Source organism: Halichoeres trimaculatus, unplaced genomic scaffold (assembly GCF_033239565.1).
Source record: "Halichoeres trimaculatus isolate MK-OKI-2021-1 unplaced genomic scaffold, fHalTri1.1 fHalTri1_scaffold_13, whole genome shotgun sequence".
Taxonomy (NCBI): domain Eukaryota; kingdom Metazoa; phylum Chordata; class Actinopteri; order Labriformes; family Labridae; genus Halichoeres; species Halichoeres trimaculatus.
The window spans coordinates 26,000,971-26,026,948 of NW_027437191.1; the positions used below are offsets into that span (position 1 = coordinate 26,000,971).

The window sequence follows — 25,978 nt, forward strand, 5'->3', positions numbered from 1 at the left end:
ATTCATTTCATATCTGTCTCCTTGTGTTTTAGGAGATTAAATGTATACAAAAAATTTGAGGCCCTGTCTGGACTGAGTATGAGACAAAAGCATCACAAAGCACAGCACAGGATGAGGCTCATGCTGCACGTTTTATCTGTGCAGGAAATATAAAGAAACAATCTGACAGTTTTTCGCAGGGGATAGACACACACACACACACACTTGGCCCCAGCAGCCAATGGTTTGTGCCCTGTTGGGGCTGCAGCTTTCTGCTAATAGATGTTAAACTGCAGCGCGGCCTTTCAGAGCCTCTGACCCCCCCACTGGTGACGAAACAAAGCAAGAACCCCCTGAAGGATTAACCATGACCTTGGCTCGGTCACGGCCGCCGCAGCGAAGAAAGGAAGAGCTCTGCTGCTCTGCCGGCGGGCGGCTGGGAGGGAGGGGACGAGGGAGTGGTAACAGGCTTTTGAAGGAATCCGGAGCGTGGAGTTTAATTGGAGCGGAGTCGAGACGACATGTTTCTTTATTAGAGACACACAGGTGAGTCTTTGTTTCAACTCAGGCCTACACACAACCATCTGAACGCTGAACCTCCATCAATCCATCTCTGAATCTGATCTGATCTTTGATCTCCTGTTTGTTCTTTTTAAAGGTCATTCTCTGAGTTACAGATGAAACTTTGTGCTCCTGGATTCACTGAATCTCTTTCAATCTCATCCATGAGGCTGGAGCTCTCTTTACCCATCAGTGCGATTAAAGCAGCTGGCAGAGTAAGCATTTCTGACCTGGGCTTCAGGCTTCAGGAGGAAAATCTGGGGATGTTTTTTAAGCAACATATAATTGTAATTGGGACAAGTTTTGAACCAAACTGATTAGCCAGGTAAGATTTTCATCATCTTTTATAGGGTGCAATATTGGAAATCTGGCTGTCTTCTGTCTTTCTGGTGTGTATTTTTGAAGCGCCAACTGCTGATTTTCCATGCTGAAAGTTGATAAGTTTTCAACCAAAGTTTTTAAAAATCCAAAGGTCAAAGCAAAAGTACATTTAGTAACTTATTGTGCTCCAAAATTACTAAAATGTTTCTTGAAATGTTACCTGCCTGCATCAGAATACTGTAGATATGTCATGCTGATATCTCCCAGAGCTCCTTTCAGTAACTTTTGGTTAGTTTTGCCTTTGGCGCCCCCTGTGGGCGGAGTGGTATATACAATCTAAATAATCAATGATTTATTTTTTTTCAGCAAGTGCATATTTATTTTTTAAATTTCTAATCATCCCACTGCGCTTAGTTTTAATCAAAGATTGTGTAGTATACAGATGTAGTTTGTGTGACATCACCGATTTGAGTTTTAAAGCCTAAAATCGATAGGTGATGTGTTGAAAAAGCTTGTCTCAGCCTAGCTTTGTTTGAGGCCCATTTACACAACAACATTTCATCCAAAAACACTAAAATGCAGTGGAATATATCTGTGTTTACACCGAATCACTGAGGGACTAAAAACGCTGTAGTAAGCATGCTAGACCTGTAGTTGGGGCTATAACTGTCTTGCCTAAGTTGCTTTTGGTAGATTCCACGAAGGGTTGGGCCGGTCATGAGCAACACAAGCACAACATGGTAGTTAGCAATGATCGTAACAGCAGTACTATTGTATGCGCTGCCTGAAGTGGAGCATGACGTCGGCGTTTCTACTGAAAACTTCAGCTTACCGTTTACACAGCAACGGTGGTGGCAGCATTTCAGAAAAGTTTCACTCTGGAAACCGTTTTCAAAAGTTTGTGTTTCAGGTCAGCGAAAATGCAGTTCCTGTGTAAACGCAAGGCTGAAACGCAACAATACTTTTGCGTTTCAGCCTAAAACCGTTTTCATGTAAACAGCCCCTGAGTCAGAAAGAGTTAAAGAGGTGGGGTTTTAGCCTCTTTGCTAACAGCTACAGTGTGCACACCTGTCAATCAGTGTGTGCTGATAGAGAACTAATCTATTCAGACAGAAATCAGGTTTTGAACCAGGCTGTAAAAAATTTCATTTCTCCTGTAAAGATCAGCTCTTTGAATGGGTGTGTATGTGGTTTCTGCTGTTTCTGGAGACAGCCTCTTGTGGACACTCCGGGAACTGCAGTTTTAGCACTTATGTTAGGCTACATATTTTATGACGGGAAGTTGCAGCTTGGTTTCAACTAACAAATGCATAATTAAGAGGAACTATTAGCAAAGGGGAATGCAAATTAAAGACTTTTTCATCAGCTTGTAACTAATCAGAGAATAGCAGGTCTTCTAAAGCTTGTCAAGGCCTCAGTATTATAATCAATCTGTTACAAAACCAGATGAAAACTCCTCACAGGAGCTCTGAACATTGTGAAAATCATGCTCCAATTATCATCTTTACTTTTAAGACTTGAAAATCTTTTACTTGTTAAAACTTTTCCTGTTGCACTCTTTCTTATGGCATCAACTTTTCTAACTCTTTCACAATAGTTGGTCCATTTTCTTTGATTAAGTAATGTGCATGAAACAACAGGCTGATAGAAATATAGATAATAAAGTAAAGTTGGACAAAGAATATAATGATAACAAAAAAGAAAATTCTCAGTACTGGGATTTAGTTAATCTATAGTTGGATGAACCAGCCGCTCCCGAGGCTAAAACGTTGATTTCAGACTCAAAGGGTGATCAGTTAGAAAGTCACCTGATCACATGTGATTATCTATAAATAATAAACTCCACCTTCACATTTAAAGACAGGTCTCAGACTCTGATTCTTCCTGAACACCCAGACACTCTGTGTGTGTCACCGTGTTTGTTTCCAGGAAGACGAGGCCGCACATCAGCGGGACAGCCGGCCCGCCGCCACATTAAAGCAGGGCAACAAAGCGACCCTGCTGCAGCTTTGTGCTTTTGTTTTGCTCTGTTGACGCAGCATGGTGGCCGAGGAAGCGTTGGTGGTCTGCCCCAGTGCCCTCTGGGAGGCAGTTTAAAACGTCCAACTAAAGCGACTCAGTTCTTGTTCATGATAAATTGAAAGGCAGCAGCTCAGAGCGGATGTTGTGGATTTGAAACCTCATGTTTGATCTAAAGACAGTTTTTAATTCAGCTCTTTTTGTCTTTCTTTGTGTGGCAGAGATCATTAAAAGCTCCAGAGATCTTTCTCTGCTCCTACATGTACTTGTTTCACTTGTATTCAGATGCATTAGGAGGGTCTGTGAATAACACGCTGATGTTTGTTGTTTATTAATGTGTGGCAGCGATCTGCAGCCAGCATCCTGCTGTGCGGCACCAATTACATTTTACTGACACACTCGCTGCACAGAGATCGGACTTTAATCTCTGCATGGCTGCACGCTGAAACACAGCTTTCTTTGCATCCAACCCACGGCTCTGTGTGTCCATGTCCGTTTATTCTCACATAAACAGGCATTCAAAGTTTAATTTGAGACTGTATGGAAGCAGAAATCTGCACACATAAGTTTTTACTGTGGGTTTAATTCAGCACTCAGCTGACACAGACTGAAAAACTCTACTAAATTCACAAATAAATGAGTCTTTTCTGTAAATTCAGCTTTGAAAGTTTTTCCAAAGAGTGATGTAATTATTTTTAAAACTTTTCAATCAAATTTGAAGCAATACATGTGACTTTATCATTTTAATTCTTGATGTAAAATATATTTAAGGCCTAGTTACTGATGAATCTAAATGATAAACTTTCCTTCTTCATGCTCAGTACAAAATGAAGATATAATTTCTGGACATTTAATGCATAAATCCAAATGCTGTTGATGAGTTTATCAGAAGTAGTTGTTAAATGTGACACACCTTACAAATAAGTAAATGAATTTAAGAGAAAATGACCACTAGTTGAAGGAACAACAACCTATCTAACATTGAAACCTCTTCATGCAGAGGAATGTAGCTACAGAGGTGCAAAAAGTCGCGCTTTTTGCAGAGTTTCAGGTGCAGAACCACACCTCAACCTCACCCCTTCCGGTATTGAAACAACCTCCTAATCCGTCATGCCCTGTTTGCTCTCACTTTGTGGCAGCGTGTAAGCCGGATGCGGATAGCCTTGCCAGCTACATAATAGAGCAACGCCATAGCAGCACGACACAGTGCACCCCACTAAAAAATCCAACAAAGAAGAAAAATGCGACTCAGTAAACAAAGAGCGATTAAGTGACACATCCAGCAATTCACCTTCTTCGTGATTGGCGTGGCTCTTTCGTACAAAGCAAAATCAAGTTTTGTTTCAGAGAAGACTGTGTGCAATAAAGAGAAGTACAGCTGCTGTCGCACAGTAATTGACGATTCTTTTGACCAATCAACTGACTACAGTGACCCAACGTATGGGTTCCTAAAAGTGGGACAGTTAGTCTTGGTTATTGGGGGATCTGTCCCGGATTTAGTCGCTTTGAAAACGCCACAAAATGCGTGCAGCACCAAACCTGTACCACTTAGTGAGTGGGCCATAGAGGACTGACTCACCGGTGGTACTCGATCCTGTTACTCCTCATTTTAGTAACAGGATTATAACAGGAATGAGGTTTCAGCATAAAACTGTTAAATACATTAAATTTAGCTGCGCGGCATTTATGCTAATAGCATGTTGACACTTAGCACATTACAGTAATCAAAAAACTCTATTCTAACCACAAACAACATAAAAATATAATTCAGGTAGCAGGACTTGGCCAAGATTTGAATCCTGCCATAGATCGTTGAGATATCATCAAATATACATAACAATAAAACAGTAAACTTACCTTTGGCCTTCCCATGGTCTACAGAGGATCTACATAATGCTACTTCTTGTGGAACATATGACTTGAAAATGAATCTTTTAAACCCTTTTTATTTAGTATACAATCAGATCAACTTACAGGACACTTGAATTAATACAGAAATTTATTTTACAGTTTGTTTTATCATGCAAACATACATTTTTTTCTCTGGGGATGCAAATGGCAGCAATTTGGCGGAATGGCCCAGGTGGTTTTTTGTTTGTTTGTTTTTGTTTTGTTTTTTTCTCTTCTTCAGCTCTTTCTCTGTAGCTGAGTCTTTAAATAATGGAAATGGGCTCTTTGTCTTTTTCTCTTGTCAGTAATGTTGTTTTTCAGTGTATGAGACAAGTTCTAGTTATTTAAGTGTGGTTAGATAATGAATATGTTGATGTTGTGCTCTCACCAAATTTGTAATTGTTTTTTTTGTCAAAGGTTGACAGCTGTTGATACAGCTTGAACTTTATCTTGGTGTGGTGCTTGGCTGCAGATTTTGGGACTGATGTGAGTTACTGTGGCGTTGGGAGGGAACTGATGGGGGTGTGGCTAGTGCGCAGTTTAAAAAAACAATAGCCAGCAGTGAAGTCACACAGTTTTTGTACCGTGTCTATGTTTTGGAGCATATGTGAAGTTTTTGATTATACTGAAGCTTCTGGATAATTTTGTGAAACTTCTTAAAATAAAGTTGTTTTGTGTTTAGAACCCAAAGAAACGTGAATTGGATTAATGCTGCAAGACACAAGAAGACACAGGTATACTATGACTACTGGCTATCCAATAGTTTTTGACTCAGAATCTTAATATTGAGAACCCTTTTCTTATATTGGTTATTGAGAGCAAAGAAAGTTCTGCACTGCAATCCACTTCAAACTTCTAATGCTCAAAATAACATCTGTTTGTCAAAATGGACATCTTTCAGCCGAGGGCTTTCTACAAAAGTGGTTGAATCTGTTGCTAGTGTGGATATTTATCTGCTTATATTAATGTTGAGTGTTTTTGAGTTTGAGCCTTCTAACATCTTTGGATGTTACAGTACATGGTGCATTTAACTGCTGTGGATGTGTTATTAAAAAAATCTTGAAAATTCTTTCTGCAGTAGTGACTCTTCACTCTTGAGAGCCATTTTTCTGTTGTGAGAGTTTCAGCAACTTTGGTTTTATGCAGGAAAGATGTTCACAAAGAGAGAAAATGACCATTTTCACACCTTCAGTTGCCTGAAGAGAGCAGAGAAAGGTTGCAGGGGGACAGAAAGAGCCTGTGTTTGGTTTTATAGCTCATTTGAATAACTGCAGGCTTTGTTTTGTTGTGATAGTTTCTGAGATTGGATTTAACGAGTGTGACTCCAAGTTGTTGGAAACTTGAGGTTTGTGACAGAACCTCTCTTCTAGTTCCCTCTTTCTGTCTTTATGCATATACCTCTCTGACAAACCCTGCAGCCTCTTTCACATATGCTGTCCTGAAGTTTCCAGGAGCTGTGTTCACACATGCTGCACATTCTGAAAATGCTTTATTTCTGTATTTTGCACACGGCTCATGCCTCTTCCTCCTCCTCTTCTTTTGACAGCCAGCTCATTATCCTACCTTTGAGTGCAGCTCAGAGTAAGCACCGCTCTCCTCTTTTTATGACCTGGCTCTCAGGGTTGCAGCAGGCCTCTGTCTCGGCTCAGGTGAGTCTCCTCTGCAACAGGATTGTCTCTGAGAGACAGATGAGGAGCAGAAAGGGGTGTCCTTCTTCTTCGATCTTTATCTGCTCCTTTCCTCGTTAGTGACTTCTCCTCCCTGTCACTTTCCCTCCGTCTGTCTCTGTCATCTGTCAGAGTAATGAGCCGTGCGAGCAGCTCAGGGTTGTGAAGTCGCCCCCTCTCCGCCTCACTTCAAACAAGTCCGGCCCAGGTCATTTGTAAATCTGCTGCTAAACATTCTCCGGACTGGGAACAACAGAAGCCATGGCAGCGCTCGCAGGCCTATGCACATCCTTCAGCCTGCCCCCCTGGAGAGCTGCTGCCGCTGATCATCCAGCTTTCATGTGTCAGCCAAAGATCTGGCAGGCTAATGACATGAGGTCTGTTTGAATGTCTCAGCGTGAGGCGAAGAGCCGGACGCACACAGACACAGATCAAAACCTCAGAGCCGCTGCTGCTGTCTGCTGAGAGAAGTTATCACAAGTCTGATGAGTTTCTACACCAACATTGTTTTTCCTTTTGACGTCTAGAGACACACAGAGACACTTAACGTAGGCACAGAGAGGGAGAGGGGAGAGGGTGTAAATGCATTTTCACCAAGTCCAGTTTGTTTCAAACATCACCGCGTCCAGTCCAGAAAGTTCCTTAATAGAGGTGAAAGAAGGACAAGAATCAAAGACAAAAACTTTAATAACTGCACACAGAAAACAAGACAAAGCCTTAAAAACTGTTAGCGTTTCTTCCTGATCTTAACTGACCCCAAAAGCTCCTCAAAGCTTGACCAGGCTCCATTGCAATTGCTCTATTTATGAAATGTATTAAAATAACTGTTGGGGCATCTTCTTATTTTGCTTTTCAACAAAAGCAAATAAGAAAATCAGCTGTAAGATACATTATTACAGTGTCTAAATCCACCAAGTGGTTCATTATGGTTCCTCTTGGTATGGCATTTTGTGGCGTTTTCATTGACTAATCTTGAGACAGGTCCCCAAATTACCAACCTGTACTGTCCCACCTTTTGGTACCCTTCTGTTGGGATGCCAGACATACAGACCCCAGAAGGTGGAGCTAGAAACACTGCAGTCCATTCATTGGTCAAAAGAATCATCACTTATCGTGAAAAAAAGCTTGATTGCGCTCTGTGATAAAGAGCCACAAAGCGATCATAAAGAAGAAAAAATTTTGGATGTCTTCCATCGTTCGTCTTTATTAACTGTGTCACATTTTTTTTCTTCTTTGTTGGATTTGCAGTGGGGTACACTGTGTGGCGCTGCTATGGTGTCACACTATCATGTAACTAACATGGCTATCCGTATCCAACTAACAAGCTGCCTACCCAGAAGGGCCAAGGTTGGCTGTGGAAACAGAAACAGGATCAGGCTTTACTGATCCATACCAGACCACTTGGTAGAAACCAACAGTGCTTCGGCATCAAAAAACAGCAACGGAGTTCGACTGGTGCTTAAAGTTCATCTTTATTTAGGACACCGTGAAACTACAAAATACAAAATATCAAACATCAATATTAAGCACAATAAATACAACATCAGTGCAAACATCAACGATACAATTCAGTTAATTTAATAAGTTAAATACAAACATTGAAGGCGCCAGAAAAAAATAGATTTAAGTAGAGGTATGTGTTTTAGAAAAATATATTCTTTACCTCGAATCGCCTGCCAAAGGGTGCAGAAGAATGCAGACAACAAAAAAACCCGCTTGTCATCATTTCTGCTGATAAACACCATAATACAATTGAAAGCATGAACAACAAACCAAAAACAAACAAACAAAAGTTTACATAATGCAGCTACATACCGTTCACATTTCTGTTTGCACGCGCATACACGAGGCAACAAACAAATCTGGTGTGTGATGACACCTCCCTGACCTTTATTGCATTTCCGGAGACGGAGCATAGGTGCTCCCAAACAGCAGGGGGCAACTTACACTCTGGCCACTTACAGTGCTCGTCTGACATTGTTGATGGGTTTTTCGTGAATAGTTTGTTTAAAACGAACAAATTATCTGGGTAAACAAACTGAACCCCCCCTCCCCCCTTTTAAACTGCTGTCAGTTTGTAAACTGCCTGTATAGCCATCTTAAATTTCACTCAGCTGAATGTTTTAATGCTAGGTCTTCCTCACTCTCAGACAGACAGTCAGATAGTGATTTGTGTGATGACCTGTAAAGAAAACTGTCGTGGAAAATGTATCCAATTGTCCAAGAAGCTCTTAATTTTCATACTGTAACTTTATCCCTCTAAACTCTCAGTTCATAGAGTTACAACAAAGGATTGTGGGAAATAGAGTTTTTTAAAAATATGATTGTAGAGATTTTTTTAGCTCCCTACACTCAAATACGAGATTTAAATCTGATCCAGAACCAGCAGAAACTTCTCTGAACCTGAGCCTGTTTGAGTCAGACTAAAAGGAAGTGGAAAACTGTTCTGTGGTCTGATGAATCCAAACCTGACGTTCTTTTTGGAAACCATGGACGCTGTGTCCTGAAGAGGAGAGGGGGAACCCAGCTCATTCTCAGCTCACAGCTCAAAGCCAGCATCCCTGATGATCTGGGGATCAGAGGAGTCTATGGCATAGGGGGTTTACTCACCTGCAGCTTCATGAATGCTGAATTACATCTACAGGTTTAGGAGCCACATATGCTGCCACCTATACAATTATACAAATTTCAGTTCTGACGCTAAAACCTGTGTGTACATGTCAAAACCATCCGAAACAGAAACCCTTAAGCTTTGGATTTTCTCTCAGAAACCTTGTGCTTCTGGATCCTTTTGTTTATGCACTGTTTAAATCCCTCTGTTGTTTCTTTATCTTCCTTCAAACACGTCTGTAATTGTATAAAAACAGCACATGGACACATTATAGTTAACGCCTTTCCTTGGAGCTCAAGAGGTAGAAGCACTTATGGCAGAACAGACCATTTGTTCGACTGCAGAAATTTTCACGTTGAATGAAGAAAAGTTAGAAAGAAAGAAAAACACAAACTATTCAATCAAACTCTGTAAGTTTTCATGTTTTCAAGGCTTTTTCTTAAAGTTGTGATCTAAAAACTTAATCTCTTGTTCAGACACTTATCTCTTCTTACGTTATACGCCTTTAGTCAAACAATGCTGAAACATATCCAATAGCTTTTCTTATTTATGGCCAGCACAGTGACATATCTGAGAGGACATCAGCGTGAGGAGAGAATAGTTTCTCTTCAAGGTTAGTTCTCTTCAGCTGAATGTTGTTTGATTAAGGAGATAAATCATGAGCGCTGAGAGAATAACAGCACACAGCTCATATGAACAAAGGCTGAGAGACTTCTTCAACAAGCTTTAGAGATGTATTCACAGAGTGTCATTGTCAGCTGGCCCTTTCATCGTCCATTCAAAACTTACACTGTCTAAAATAGAGACTTATGTTCAAATGTGTCAGAAGTTTTTTTTAAAATGTTCTTCCACAACTTCACTTGCTTAACAAACTTTCTGACTCTTCAGGTGACACCTGTACCAAGGTTTCATCACACATCACAAGAATCATTAGTCAGCAGACTTTGGACGCTTTTACGTTAAGATAATTGATGCTGTTGGTTTTGTGTGTAAAGTCAAAACACAGAGAAACCTCTGATTAAAGGAACATTTCTGTGTTTTTTGTGCTAAGGTGCAAAGGTTGTGTAAAAATATAGTTCAGATCTTGAAAGCGGGGTTGTTTGAGATAACAGAACATTCACTTTGAAATGTATTCATATCAATTTTAAAAAGTAGCACAACAATTCTGAGACACGAAAAGTTTTCTGTGCTGTAAACTGAACTTTAACTTAACTTTAAACTAAACTTTTTTTGTCTTTATTTTGTCCCTCTGGTGTCCCCATAGTATCTGTAGATGATTTAAAGCTTAAATAAATCCTTATTTTTTCTCTCACTGGTTTCATTTTTTTTAGCTTCTGTCTGAATGCTGCCGTCTCTTTAAGACAAATCCTCTTCCTTCCGATTGGCCAACTGTGAGGAAGAGGGTGGAGATGGTTAAGGAGAGATTTTCATGTTTGATGGTGCACTCTATTTGTTCTCCGAAGTCGGGATTCAGGAGTTCCAAGTGGAAAATTTTAACTGGAGCACCCTCCAAGGTTGGAATTTCCTACCAGGAAGTCAACAGATCCACACCACCCCAAAGAGTTTGCAACCAAAGATGGCTGCCCTGAGAATAACAGTGATCAAACTCTTGTAATATTTCCTTTGTTTTAGCATTTCTGACGAGTGTTTGTTGTACTAAATCAGCTGTACGTAGAAATATTGTGGTTATGGCAAGTTTTTCCAACTTGGCAACTGGAACGTTTTTAACTTACGGTGGCGTCATTGCCCACTCCCCACTTCCAATGTAAATGGAATGCACCATGAGATCATGCTGTGATGACCTCATCATTTTAGCAGGTCTGGTGAGGATCTGGTGCTTTTTTTAAGAACAGTTTTGATCAGTTTACAGACAGATTGAGGGATTTCTAAAACATCTGAGAATGTAAATGGCAAGTGGACCAGTACTCATATTGAGTTTTTCTGGTCTCCCGGACCACTCAAAGCACCTTGCTCCGCTAGTCTTATTCACCCATCCACACCACAGTCACACAGTGGTGGCAGAGGTTTTTCTATTACAGTAATCATCAGCTTATCTACCACATTCACACCTATCAACACACAACAAATAATCACAATGGGAGCAATTTGGGGTTCAGTGTCTTGCTTAAGGACACTTCGGCAAAGGTTTGAAAATCTGCACACGCTCATTTTGAACTTTTAGGATTGGTACTTTAAATCCATGTTTACAATACGAGGAAGCAGAATACACACTCTTTAATGACTAAAAAAATATTATCAGTGTCAGCTTTGTTTATATGGCACCTTTAAAACAGCCAGTGGCCTACCAAAGTGTTTTATCATTAAAAATGCAGACACAATGAAATAATAAATGCATATAACGTATAAAAACATTAAACAAATGACAAACAAATAAATAAAGGACCCAATAAAAGTAACTATACAGCGCAAAAGGCCAGCAGTTATTATATTAACATACAATGAAATGCAAGAAGAACTTGATTTTTACAGGATTTTTCATACATAGATCAGATAAAATGCTCAGATTTTGGATTAAAGTGGACATAACTTGGAGACCAGGAAGACCTGGTAGTTTTATTTTGTGTTGGATTGATGCAGCTTCTACCCGTTCTTGCATTCACATTTCAAATTTACAGAATTCAACTCTGTACGTAAAAACTCTTCGTGTTGGAAAGACTGTCAAACAACTTCGAAACATTAGTCACCTCTGGATTTACCCCTGAATGTGACCTTTTGGAGTGCTTTCAGTGCGGCCTCAGAGCCTCTGGGTCCAGGTGCTGCTGCAGCTCTTCACCACTAGGGGGCAGCATGAGGCAATAAGTCAGGGAGGAATGAAGGCTGGAGATCACACAGATCTGTTATTTGACTTTGATCACTTTGGTTTCACTGCCAGATGTAACAGCACATAGAGTTCAATTAATTTGAGAAAAAGAAATGTATACATTTACATATTTTTTTATTAACTAAAGGTAAATTACTGTTAATTTTATTTTGGACAAAGTGTTTAAATACAGCTCACACAAGTGTAACAGGAACAATGGCCCATCATATTAACACACCATGACAACATGTGTTTTAAAAAAGCACATGCATAAACAATCCCATCCAATCGACTGATGCATTGATAAGAGCTCTTACTTCGAGTGCCTTTTACTCTCTGTTGTTAGCTGTGTGCTGTTTTCAATGCCAGAGATTCTCTATTGTTTGGAGAAATGCTGATGTGTTGAAGAGTTGGCAGCTCGAAATCAATAAAACAGTTACAACAGAGAGAAAAGAAGAGAGAGCGGAGGTTTAGAGAATGTGAGCAGTTTCCTGATGGGAAGGACAAAGATTTCAAAGATGTTTGGGTAAAAACACTGAGTTTGAGACATTTCATGGAATTTGAGGATTGGATCAGATAGTTAGATGTTAGGCACATAGGAAAAAGTATCATCCAGTTAAGTAGTGCAAGTTATACAAAGATGTTGAACATTTAAAGTAAATGTTTATAAAAGTTTTGATGTATAAGACATGCTGTATGAAGTCCCCCTTGCTTTCAGCAGTTTAACGTTTGAGATGATTTCTTTATTTGAGACCTGTTTATGTAACTGAGCCTCATACCCACAGGCCACTGCAGCAGAGCGGGTGCTCCTATTATAAAATGCGTGCTGAACTTCCATTACCAATAATTGAATCCCTCTCCAGTGCAATGCTAACGGCAAGCAGAGAGGAGGCTCTGTGTTGTTATTAAAATGCCTTCTCCTCTAATGTGCAGGTAAGGACCCCTTCACTGTCGCTTCTCAGCAGGCCCGCTGCCAGGACCGTCTCTCGCTTTTAAGTGAGCACCTTCATTGAGACAGATTTAGCTCAATTAAACCGTTTTACCTCTGCCAGGAGTGTTTCAGAGCATCACTGCTGCCTTTTCAATTAGCAGCAGTGAGCAGATTCAGCACTGATCCTTTCTGTGTTTGGCTTTGAGGCTGACTGGGAAACCTGCTGCTGCTCTGTAAACATAACCTCAAAGGTCCATAATGGAGATCAAGGAGAGTTTCAACAGCTTTACAGCACCAGGTAACAAACAGACAGACAGATAGACAAACAAACATGGGCTGAGCAGAGGAGATGATCACGTCTCTGTTGATTCAATAACTTCTTTAATCTGTTGATTGGCTGCATTTCATGTTCATAAGGTCATAAATCTGTGCTTACAACAGATCAGTGTTGCTGTCTGACCTCTGACCTCCCAGTAGTTAAACACCAAGACACAATAAGGGTATCTGTGTAAAGTTGCTAAGCAGATGATTGCTTTAACCCTCTTTGGGTTAATTTTTTTTTATTACTTACTCTCACTGGCAAATTGCAGCACCATTTGTTTTGACCTCTGTAATCTCCTAAAGTGTTGGTTTGACTTTGGGCAGCTAATTCAAATTTAAAAATGAAATTATATAAATAAATAAATAAAAATTAAATAATTAAAAAATAAATAATAAAAATGTGAAAGAAAAAATATATAAATGACCCTAATTAGTACATATGAACTTTAGATACTTGTATTTTGCAGGGAAAAAATAAAGGGGTTAAATGTTTTTATTTTTCCTCTGGCATTAAAAGGATATTTTGATTTTTTTTTTTTTTATTTATTTATTTATATATCCATTCATTTATTTTCATTTTGGGAGCATTACTGACATGCACCAGAGGGTTAAAAAGCTGATTAGCTATTAAATATACAAAGTTAAAATGTGTGAAAATATCTTCCAAAACATAAAAAGAAATGATAATTCCAGAGGTTGTACTGTTTTATGGTAACTTCTCAGGAGCATGGTGTTTACTGGCGAGGACATGTCTGTAACATTATAAACATGATCAAAGGTTTGAAAAAAACAAACAAAATTGGGGGGTTGACACATTCTTTCATATTTTGTGCATCAGACAGGACAAAATGGATCATCTAGGTGGAAATAATCCCATGAAACATTTAGGAACACTTCATTGTCTGCAAAGTTTCAATGAGTGCCGTAAATGGTAAGATTGGCTTTCTGTTGTTATTAGAATGCATTTTAAGATTCTTTTTAACATGTTTAAGGTCTGACTTAAAAAAACTACAAGTGAAAAAAGTTTACCTGTCAGAGCTCCTTTTATTCCATGATTTGATTCCTATTGTCAATACTTTACCTCTTTTGTTCACATTTTATTTTAATATTTGAATGCTTTTCTTGTCTTTCTGCTTTTATTATGTCTTTTACAGTTTTCTCAAGCATTTAGATTTCTGTACACAAAATTTCTTAAGTTCTTATAAGTAACCAGGAGTTACTTTTCTTATCGCACATGTGTAGCATAACAAAAGGAGCTCCAGCTCAGACTGTGCCATCAGTGTCGAAGACTCAATATTCAAGCTTGTTTTGTGTATTACATCTGCTTTGTTTGTGTTTATTTGTTTAAAACTGTGCTGTTTTAGACAAATAAATGCCAATGACAGCAATGGCTAACCATGTTAGTGCTGCTGCTGCCTTTTCGCTCTTTTGATGAGCTGATCCCTTCAGCCCACACATGAAAAGCTCAGCAGGAAGTCACATGGTATAATGCAGCAATTTGTGCCTCTAAGGTTGTGATGTGTCCTCTGCGGCTGGCAGAATGTCTTCACATCAGAGCGTCTTTGAGTCCGTTTCTGCTCATTGTGATGACAAAGAGAGACCCTCAGGGTTTCAGGTTTTTATCCCTGCAGAGAGACACACACAGAGGTGCCTTTTTATGTCTCATTTGTTCCTCTTTTAGCTGGATTTAACTACCAATGTGAGGTTTCTGTGTCTGAAGGCTTTTAGGTATGTTTTCTTTCTTAACTGTCTGATAAGTTAAAGACCTTTAATATAAAATGTGCTACATGCACTGCTTTAATCCATACCTCTAATAGACCATACTATCATGTTTTCATGATTAAAAAGAAAGCTCAGTCAGCTGTGTGTTTGATCTGAAATGGGTTGTTTAAGAGCTAATGACCTGGAGTTGTCACTAACAGGTAACCCAGTAAGTTAGGTGTGATGTATGGTGAGCAGGTGCTTATGCAAATTAGAATCCTGTTGAATTAGCTTCCTGCTCACCTTATCACCATAACTAATATTACAGCTTTCTTACTGCTTACCCAGCTGCTTGATTTTAATTGGACAAAACATTATGGTTATATCCATAAATTAAAAATAAAAGGAACACATCATGTCAATGTGCAAAAAAAGATTCCCAGACATTTTACCTCCGCCATTTCACACAAAACATGTCCAATAATATAGTGGCTTATTATTAAGTTTAGCTATTAACAGAAAAGACTTCATAATTATATTCAAATGACAGCACAATCACCTGGATATTAAATTAATTTTGTTCCCGTTGGCTTAGTTCCACTCTTTTATATCTGCAGAGGAGCAGATCCTCTTTCATCAAGAGCAAGATCTTGTGCCACTATAAGTCTACAGTAGCTCAGAATGGACAAACTAGTATTGTGTGCTCTTTTGTATATAATGGGCAGCCACTTGCACTGGCCAGAAGAAGACTGATTTGCATTAATGTATTTATGGGTAACAACTTTGACAAATAGAGAATCATATTTGTCATGCCTTGCTGGAGCTTTTTTTTATCCTCAAAGGCTACTGTATCTTCACCTACAGGAAAGGGAGCAAGGGAGTGTGACAAATAAGAAGAGTCCCAATTTATTCATTTATTAATCTATAATTTGAATAATTTGCTTTTTTTTTTACTTCTATTATTTATTTATTTATTTATTTATTTATTTATTTATTTATTTATTTATTTATTTATTTATTTTCATTTTACTTTGGAGCTTCTTTTGCCTTTATTTGGAGAGGAAAGGATTGTGGACAGAGCAGTAAACTGGAGTACAGAGTAAGGAGTGACCTGCAGGAAAGGATGCTCAAGTGCAGATCAAAACCAGGACCATGCACTTGAGGACTACAGCCTCTGTATGAGAGGCAGGTGACTTAACTACTAAACTGTATCAGTGCTCCCTACGGGTATTTATTTATTTATTTATTTATCTATTTGATTATTTGTAATTTGACTTTTGACATGATGACAAAAAAGGATTAAGGTGTAATTTCACCACGTTTTTTGTTTTGTCTCTAAGATCCCAGACAGACAAAGTCTAATTTTATTATGAATCAGATTTTTATGAGCAAAGAAGAGATGATGGGTTTCTTTATAACAAAATGAGACACTAATTCAAACGAAGAGAGGGGTGTCACAAAAACTGCTTCATTTTGAGTCTTTTCATCATTCTATAAGCTCATATTTCTCACTGTTTTACATCCTCAACAGCCCTCCAAAAATGTTTGATTCATTTTGACTCAGAGTTCCTTGACTTATTTTGATTTGTGTTATTAATGGAGATTACAACATGACTCAGGGGCATTAAATGCAGCTTGATAAATGACATGACCAGGAACTTGTGATTTTGATGTTGTTTTGAAACGATTTTATGGTCTAAGATGATGCAAAATTCTGAAGATTTCCTTGTATCTGTGATGCTGCTTACAGCTTGAACCAGTCAGGAAAGAGACTAGTACCACAGTATCACGCACCCATAAAGGCTGAAAGCTGCCGAGAAGTGTCCCTCTGATTATAATGTTGACAATCTACCAGGTGAGGGCGCTCTTTCTCTTTTACTCCACTGCAGGTTTGAGAAATATTAGAAAAATCAGATCACACTTACACACACTAACCCAGAAAAGATGAATAAACGTCCCCTTTTTATTTGGTTTCTTCGTGTTGAGAGAAGAAAAGAAATGTTCTTTCTCCTGAGAATCCCCTTCTGGAGTATTATGGAGAAAATTCTGCCAGGATTCAGATTTGGTTGAATACATTCAGGGCAGATTGTTAAAAAAAAAGTCTTAACTGCAGGGAAAACTCAGAGTTAGTGTGCATTTTTCCATGGTGGCAATGAATGCACCACCTGCACCTGCTGAAAAGTATTTTCATGTCACATTCCTGAGCTGGAACGCCTCCATCTAAGCGGGGGGCTTTGTGTGGGAGCTCTCACATCCCAGATTTGCATGCGATTTTTCCTCCATCTCCTCTGTTTCCCTGCACAAACACTGAAATGATGGCTGCGTCCTATTACCTGCAGCTTCAGCGTAAATGTTTATGGAAATGGCCCGTCAGAGCAGGCCAAGTGTTTTCCATCAGTACCTCTTTGCAGTAATAATACTGCAGTGTTGATGTCAGGCCCGCCCTGCCTGAAGAGGGGAGGCTAATGGCCCTTTCTCCCCCCTCCTCACCCTCCTCACCCTCCTCCTCCTCTCCCGGCATGAACCAGAGAGATGAAGAGGGAAAAAATATCTAATTCACCTTAAATGTGGTGCTGCAGGGTTGGGAAGCGAGAGGGCATCTGTTCAGAGTCTCCATTAAAGGAACATTATGTAACATCAAGCTGAGGATGATTCAAACACAAAACAATTACACATAATGTGCTCACAAGCATGCCAGACTCACATGTTACACACAGTTAGTGGCAGTGGATGTTTATGAACTGAACACTGCATACAGGTTTTTATGCTTTGACAAAGAAACAACAGGTTTATTTATTTAAGAAGATTGTCTTGTAATGTTTTGATGCCATTTGGGAGTAATAAAAAATCCATGATTCATTCACCTAATAACCTGACAATCAGCGCTAAAGGTCTCTTCTTTTTTTAATCTTTCATTTGTTCTTATATGAATCTTTTGTGTCTTTTTTCAATCTTAATGTTAGGTTTTTTATTTCTATTACTCTTGAGCTGTTGACTTCTTCTCTCACACCTGCTCAAAGCTGTGCTTTCTTCCTGCTATGTGATTTAGTAATACACAAGTATTAAATTAAACCAATAAAGTTATTCAAACACAAGTGGTACTTGAACAATACATGCATATGAACACAAATAGGGCATTCAGTAACTGTCTTAAATGTTTTCAAAAACTTTATAATTTTACCACTCGTAAAACAAGGTTATTCCAGCATTACAGCACAATAAATAGGAAAATGACAATAAATTGAAAAACATAAGAAAATAACTTAAGGTAGAGAAATGTTATTTTTTTTATAAAGCAGTTGACTGCGATAAATAATAAAAAACGTACATATTAAAGGCTTAGTATACTTTTATCTCTGTACCTCCTGTTTCACTGCCATCAGCTGTAAAATAAATGTATTTTCTGATGTTTGCAAAAACTTTATTATTGTATAAAAAGGAACACAATAATTTATTTGGGATGATTGAATGCAACAGAAACATTTAAAGAAATGACAGATGACCAAACCAGTGGGGCTAGCAAGTTTTAAATATACAATCTTGCTATTGTTTAATTTCTGTTTAATTTTTTGTCCTTGTTCCTAGTTGTTATTAAGTTTAATGATTTCCCAGTGTTTAAGTTTTCAAGAACTCTATGATTAAAACTGTAATATTCATTATTAAATACAAATATGTAGATAAGTTGATAACTTAAGAATTTAAATTAATGTTATAGTTCAAGTGGAAGTAAAAACACAAAAACAGATTTTTTAAGTACTTTGCTGTACATACTCAACAAAGGCTAGCTTTGACGTCTCCCTTTAAAAAAAAAAAAAAACAGCCAGACAGCTGCAGCTGGTTCAGAACACTGCTACTTGAGTCCTCACCAAGACCAAGAAAGTGGATCATATCACTCTTGTTCGGAGGTCTTTCAACTGGCTCCCTGTTGTCGGATGTTAAATTTTAAAATACTCCTGCTGGTCTACAAAGCAATGAGTAAGTAAGGAATAAAATGTTTCTTATCAATTGAATACATTTAAATCATTTGATTTTTTTTATTGCACAACTATGCACTACAAATGTTATGCTTATATCTTAAAATCTGTTTTAATACATTTTTATCTTACTTTTTGCCATTTTATTAAGTTGTTATTTTATTTTAATTTTTCTGTAATGTATAAAAAAATCCCGCTTTTCCTTGCCTTGCCTTGAAATTCATAACTGAAACCCCTTCTTTCTTTTTCACGGAACCCTAAGGTAAAAATATTGCCCCTTGTAGTACCTCTCCTGGCCATGAGGTTCGCTGTGGGCCCTCTTGTCGTCGGGAAATGCACCGGAAAAGGCCTTTATGAACCGGAAAAAGTACACAGCATCCCCGACTAACGGCTAACAGCATGTAGCTAAGTTGTAGTTTTTCTCTCCAAAAAAGTGTCTCTTTGTTTTAACTGAAGCCGTTTTTAACCGCAACATTGGAGTTGAATTTTTAATAACTTTGATAAGTGAACCAGAGATGGGAGTCCCGGCGTTTTTCCGTTGGCTGAGTCGCAAATATGCTTCAATCATTGTTCACTGTGTGGAGGAGAAGGTAAGAGAGCATGGGAGCTAACTGACCATTGAGGGAACGTTTAATATCTACAAAGTCTAAATTTGGACCTACTTTGAGCATGTTTTATGCTTTTATTAAGATTTGTTGTGGTTTAATTCTTCTACTGGGTCTGAACGTTGTGGATACATTTCACTGAGACTAGCGGGACGTAGATAACCGAAGTTTGTGCAGCTCCTCGTGAGGATGTAAACAAAACAGCGTGGCTGAATTAATTTTCATATTTAAAATATTTATAAGGCATTAATTTAAAGTTAACAGGTGTGATACCACGACTTTTTACAATACCCTGTTGTCAAATCTGTGCCCATCTTTGTCTAACGGTTTCTCTGAGCCTCGGAAATCTCCCTCTAAAGTTGAATGTTTTTATCCTCACAGGGGAAAGAATGTAACGGAGTCCGTATTCCCGTGGATACAACCAAGCCAAACCCCAATGAAGTTGAGTTTGACAACTTATACTTGGACATGAATGGAATCATTCATCCCTGTACACATCCAGAAGACAAGTAAGAAAGTCGTTGTATTGATTAGTATCTTCCTTCGAGGAATGCGTCATGCATACAGTCTTCTACTTATTTATTATAAAGCTAACAATAATACACACACACACACACACACACACACACACACACACACACACATAAAGCATCTCAGACAATTGAAAAACTGAGGCATTTGCAGTTGTGCCAGATCTTAATGAGATATATATGTGAATCATGGTCATTTAACCTCCAAATGCAATTTAGGCACAACACATCACAATGTAATTTTGTGTGTCTCAACAACAGTAGCCTCTACTGAAATATTTTTGTCAGATTCATCAAAACTTCTTGAAATTTATCTCAGTAACATTGTGACCAACCTTTTTTGTCTACTAATTTGAGGTACACTGGATGCCAAAACTGTTCAAGAGAAGAATAACCAAGACTTTCACGTTTCTAACCCAAACTATTGTTTAACAGACAAAGTTAAAGCTATCAAAAGCTTCTGGTGAAATATTGAGTACTTGACTCCCAGCTTTTGACCTTTTTTGCTAACAGAAAAAAGCATCATACAACTAGATTTTCAGATAAAGTTTGGTGAGAGACCTCTTTAAATGTTGGGAGTTACGATTTGAAAATGAAATCTTCCTGAGGGTTGTATGTCCTGCTGTTCACAGACCCGCCCCAAAAAATGAGGATGAGATGATGGTTGCCATTTTCGAGTACATTGACCGTCTGTTCAATATTGTGCGACCCAGGAGAGTTCTCTACATGGCCATCGATGGAGTGGTGAGAAAACTTTAGTGACCAGCAGTCTGAGCTGAGACTGGAAGCAAACATATACAGTTATCTTTATTTTATCAGCTAAATGATGTTTATCATACATTACATATATGCATTAATATTTTAAAAAATATTATTTGGTTTATCAGAAAAAGGAAATATTTGTGTTGTCCAATGCTCTGTGGATTAAACAATAATGATAACAACCTGCTGTTTTACTGTGACCAGGCTCCAAGGGCCAAAATGAACCAGCAGCGCTCTCGTCGTTTCCGTGCCTCCAAAGAATCTGTGGAGCTCTCTGAGGAGAAGAGTCGCATCAGGGAGGAGGTTATCTCAAGAGGTGTGTACAATGATTTTTACCTCCTGTGCTTTCTGAAGAAACTGAGTGTATTTGTAACAATTAGAATTAGGGTAGTTCAGGATAATTTCTGTCATATTTTGATACTTCTGTGCAGAATTGTACCAACATGTTTGAAAAACAAAACAGCTCTGCTATTTTTTCCACCATAATAAAAAAGTATGCTCACTTTCTTTTCTTTTGGTTCCCTCTGTGCTGAGATATTGCTTCATGCACGGTTTTATGATATCCTCTTCGGTTTTATTTACACTCCTAAAAATGTAGATAGAATATTGTACAGGCAGCCCACGCTTGAAGAATAAAAAACAGATATAACATTATTTATGAGTCTTATTTTCTGTTTTTTATTTTTTTGAACATTCTATGCATTGAAATAATCCTTCTTGTCATTTTCCTTCACAGGAGGTTACCTTCCACCTGAGGAGATCAAAGAGAGGTTTGACAGCAACTGTATCACTCCGGTAAGTACCAATGGTCTGCTTTCAGGGTTTTGTTAGAATTAAGTGCTTCAGTGCTTTTTGATTCCACAGCTGGAAGTTTACAAAAAATAAATTTAAAAGGGTATCTAGGGTGTTGTAAATAGGGTGTAGTTTCCAGTAACCGCATAATTACATGATTTGATCCCTTGTGTCTGCAGGGAACAGAGTTTATGGACAACCTGGCACAGTGCTTAAGATACTATGTTGCAGACAGGCTGAGCAACGATCCAGGATGGGCCAATATCACAGTAAGTCCAACTTCATTTAGTCTCTCGTGTTGTCTATGAAAGCTAATAGACAAATACACAGTGTATCTGAGTGTTAAAGTGATGTTTGCTATCCAGGTGTTCCTATCTGACGCCAGCGTGCCAGGTGAAGGTGAACACAAGATCATGGACTACATCAGGAGACAGAGAGGTACAGCTGTTTACCTTTATAAAAGCATGTGTAGCAGCTGACATATATAATTGCTTTTTGATGGTGGAAAATCAATGAACACATACAAGCTGTCAAACATTTTTGTTTCTTAATGTTTTTAACAGCTCAACCCAACCATGACCCAAACACCCACCACTGTCTGTGTGGAGCTGATGGTAAGCCTGACAAACCTCATATCCATGACCAAACCACCACGCCAACATCACTAGTGTTTCCTGAACACTAACAAAACTCATTTCTCTGTGATTAGCTGACCTGATCATGCTGGGTCTGGCCACCCACGAGCCAAACTTCACCATCATCAGAGAGGAGTTCAAACCCAACAAGCCCCGCCCTTGTGGTCTCTGTGGACAGACGGGTCATGAAATCAAAGACTGTCAGGGAACAGCCCGGGAGAAACAGGGAGAGGTGAGCACTCGCCTCTGGTTGAATTTTCAGTCAGTGTGTCTGAATTTTTTTTTTTGCTGTGGGTGAAACATGCCTTTTTAAAACTAATAGATATTTGGAGAAATGCGGGAGCTTTTTTCCATTTGATGTACTTTGTTCTTTTTTTAAAAAAATCTTACATTTCTGCCTTGCTTGCTACTTTTAATATCTGCACATTATTTGATTTTAAGATAATGTCTTTCGACACATGCATTCAATAACTCCTCTTTTATCTTTCTTTTCAGCATGACGAGTTTGCAGACACGATGCCCGTGTCTGAACAGGAGTTCATCTTCATCAGGCTGTGTGTGCTGCGGGAGGTAAGATGGTCATTATCTTGGGAAAGATTTCCATCTGGTGGAGTAGTTTAAAGTAGTGAACAGACACATTTATCCTATTTTGCAACAGGACTTTTTGACTTATATAAATAAGAGAAAGAATTAATTATCTTGCTCAAAAAGTTTGCTCTTGACAGAAGAATTGAATGTTTTTATTTTGTCTTTTTTGCGGAACCATTTCCAGTATTTATATTTTAAGAAATGAATACAAATAAGACTCTTTTCATTATTATTAATTCTCTGCATTTTCATTACTTTCAAAAAAGGGAGTTAAACATCATCCATGTCTTGAATTTCCCCTCTGATAATTGATTAAGTTTTACCTTCTCTTTGAAACATAAATGAATTTGAACAGCTCCTAGAGGAAAAAGAAAAAAATGTCACAGCTTTTGTAGGAGTTGTCATATTCTTAAACACAAAGATGGATGGAAACACAGCTCGACTGTTCTGACCATGACAGTGAATGTAAGACATTGAACCCCAAAGCTCTCTCTCCCTCTGTGTATCCAGTATCTTGCCAGAGAGCTGACGATGGCCAGCCTGCCTTTTCCCTTCGACTTTGAGCGTAGCGTGGACGACTGGGTCTTCATGTGTTTCTTTGTTGGAAACGACTTCCTGCCTCATCTTCCATCCTTAGAAATCAGGTGGGTGTCGGGAAACCACCGTTAGCTCAGAGCTGGTTTGTTTTTGTTGATGAAATCTTCACAGTTTTAGTCATTGCTCCAGCTCTCAGCTGTTTGACACCTCTGAGTTAGTCACTGTGTTTGTCTCATAATGATTCCAGCCTTGACCTGTAGTGTCAGCTCTTCAGAAACAAGGTTAATTACAGGACAGTGTTTAGATACAGTCTGAAAACTCCTTTCACTGTGCAGCAAACCTGCCAGCACTTCACTTTAACCTCTGACACTGATCCTAAAGAAGCCTGGGGGACTCTCATTTCTCCCTTTTTAGTCGTCTAAGACAAAAAGAGAGCTCCCAATACTGGTTGCTTACCTGCTGGAGTGTCTGAGAAGCTGACAGTGTTGTCTGGGGTCAATGTCTGTCCTCATTCTTATTTAAATTCATTCTGAAAGACTTCATCTATTCACATGTGTGTCTTTCAGAGAGGGAGCCATAGATCGTCTCGTCAGGATCTACAAAGACGTCGTGCACAGAACTGGCGTGAGTATCATCTGCAGGTTATGTTTAAAGGTGCAGTGTGCAGGGTTACACGCATACAGTAGAACAGTCACAAGGAAGCGCTTTGGGCTGGAATTCAACTAGTAGATATTCCCTTTTCTACCTACCACACCTTTAAGAGTTGTGATGTGAGTGTAGGTTTTCTTTGAGGCACTGCTGTCATGGGACATATTAACCCTATTTGTGTTTTTCTGCAGGGCTACCTGACAGAGAATGGTTTCGTCAACCTGGAGCGGGTGGAGTTGATCATGCAGGCGGTGGGTGTTGCTGAAGACAACATCTTTAAGAAACGCAAAGAAGATGATGTAAGATTTCTGCAGTTTAATACTGGTCGTATCGGTAGTTTCTTACCCTGATTGTTCCCTTTTTTTTACTGATAAAGTATTTCCTTTCTGCCTTTTAGGAGAGCTTTAAGAGGAGAATGAAAGAGAAGAAAAAAAGAATGAAGGTGAGAAACACAGAAGGGCTGTCATGATGAAACTGAAATTTCTCATCTAAAAGAAGTTGACAAATTTCTTCAGCTCTTTTGAAATAAAAGTTTCTTTCTGTATTTATTCCAGGCAGAGCAGCAGGGCCCCGCCTACCTGACCACAGGCCAGTTTGCTCCTCAGGCTCTAGGCAGGAGAGATCGACCTGAAGCCGTCCAGAACGCTCGACAGCAAGCCTTCGATATGAGGATGCAGTCGAACAGAGTATGGCAGGATTTAAAATCTAACATGCAAAACTGCACAAGTCATTTTGAGATGAAAAAAAGTTTGACTAAAGTTTTAGAGTCAAATCACACTAGTTTCAACTTTTGCATAAACTCTTTCACTCCCTTTCCATGAGGCGGTTAAGGCTAGTTTGTCTCTGTATGGCACGCATTATGTGGAAAATGGCAATAGATGTTGTCCATTGTCCATCTTTGTTTACTGTGTTGCATTTTTCTTGTTAATGTAATTGACTTTTATAAGTTCAAACGTCTCAGACTGCAAGCTCTGTGAGTGCCCTACTGTGCAGCAACAGATTTCCTGCATTTCAAACATTTCCTGATTTACCAAAGCCCATTGACTTCACACTTCACCTCCCCTCTGAAGTCTCTTCTTCTTAGTTATCTTTTCTGTATGATTGACAGTAACATTTATCAGCCTCAATCTGGAATAATTATCTCTGAGTCAAAGTTCTTTGTGCACAAGCAAGTAGAAAGCATATCAAGACCTGAAACGGAGGATCTGAAAAGCAAAGCAATGCTGCGTACAAGCACAAAAAAATGTAATGTATAACCTCTTGTTGCTGCAGGAGTAAAGTCAGTGTTCAATGTGTTTTTTCTTTCTCCAGGATGCTGCTCAGTCCCTGAAGGCCATGATGAGGAACGGAGGCAATGTAAGTTTACAGTTCAGAGTCTACACTCACAAGAGTTTGGTTTCATGAGATAAGGGAAGAGAAGCAAGGCTGTTCCACATCCTTTAGCTCATTTTGACTATCCCAAACACTGATTTTTGTGTGAAAATGTTTGCTAAATTCAACGCTTTGACATCTAAATGCTTTCTTAAAGGTTATTTGTGGACAAGCATATGAAAACAAACGATCAGCTGTTCAGCTCTGTGGTATTAGAGATCTAGCTCTAATCTGTGCCTATAAGGGGCCGCTGGCACGACAACAGTTTTAGGGTAAAATTTACAGTATTGTTGCATTTTATCCTCTTCTTTACATAGAAAAGGGGTTTCAGCCGACCTAAAATACAAACTTTTGATAATGGCCTCCAGAGTGGATTTTTTTCAGAAACGCTGCCTCCACCGTTGCTGTGTTAACAGCATGCCGGAGTTTTCAGTGGAAACACTGACATCACACTCTGCTTCTCGTATGTGCATCCAACAGTGCACCGGTACCGTTGTTGCGATAATCGCAGAGTACTGTGTTGTGATTGTGTTGCCCTGTATGATGAATCTGCTGATTGCCTTCTGCATCTGTGTATGTCACGGTGCATTTGTATATACACCAGGTGATCGACCCACCTCTGCTTTGGTGGTGGGCTACCAAAAGAGTGTGCAGATACATCGCCAACTACAGGCCTGGCAGGCATACTATCGCGTTTTCAGTCCCTCATCTTTT

General features: G+C 39.0%; 1 protein-coding gene across 1 annotated transcript in view; it reads left to right on the plus strand.

Annotated features, from left to right (window-relative positions):
* Positions 1-19,149: 19,149 nt before the first annotated feature.
* xrn2 (5'-3' exoribonuclease 2) overlaps positions 19,150-25,978 on the plus strand; it is a 41,167-nt gene continuing 34,338 nt past the window's right edge. The window contains exons 1-16 of the mRNA XM_074684931.1: positions 19,150-19,386; positions 19,783-19,910; positions 20,564-20,675; positions 20,898-21,009; positions 21,430-21,488; positions 21,665-21,754; positions 21,851-21,923; positions 22,049-22,099; positions 22,195-22,352; positions 22,616-22,690; positions 23,219-23,352; positions 23,812-23,869; positions 24,085-24,192; positions 24,291-24,335; positions 24,448-24,579; positions 25,205-25,249. Coding sequence (XP_074541032.1) covers positions 19,312-19,386; positions 19,783-19,910; positions 20,564-20,675; positions 20,898-21,009; positions 21,430-21,488; positions 21,665-21,754; positions 21,851-21,923; positions 22,049-22,099; positions 22,195-22,352; positions 22,616-22,690; positions 23,219-23,352; positions 23,812-23,869; positions 24,085-24,192; positions 24,291-24,335; positions 24,448-24,579; positions 25,205-25,249 — 1,455 coding nt within the window. The 5' untranslated portion in view covers positions 19,150-19,311. The remainder of the gene's footprint in view (positions 19,387-19,782; positions 19,911-20,563; positions 20,676-20,897; positions 21,010-21,429; positions 21,489-21,664; positions 21,755-21,850; positions 21,924-22,048; positions 22,100-22,194; positions 22,353-22,615; positions 22,691-23,218; positions 23,353-23,811; positions 23,870-24,084; positions 24,193-24,290; positions 24,336-24,447; positions 24,580-25,204; positions 25,250-25,978) is intronic.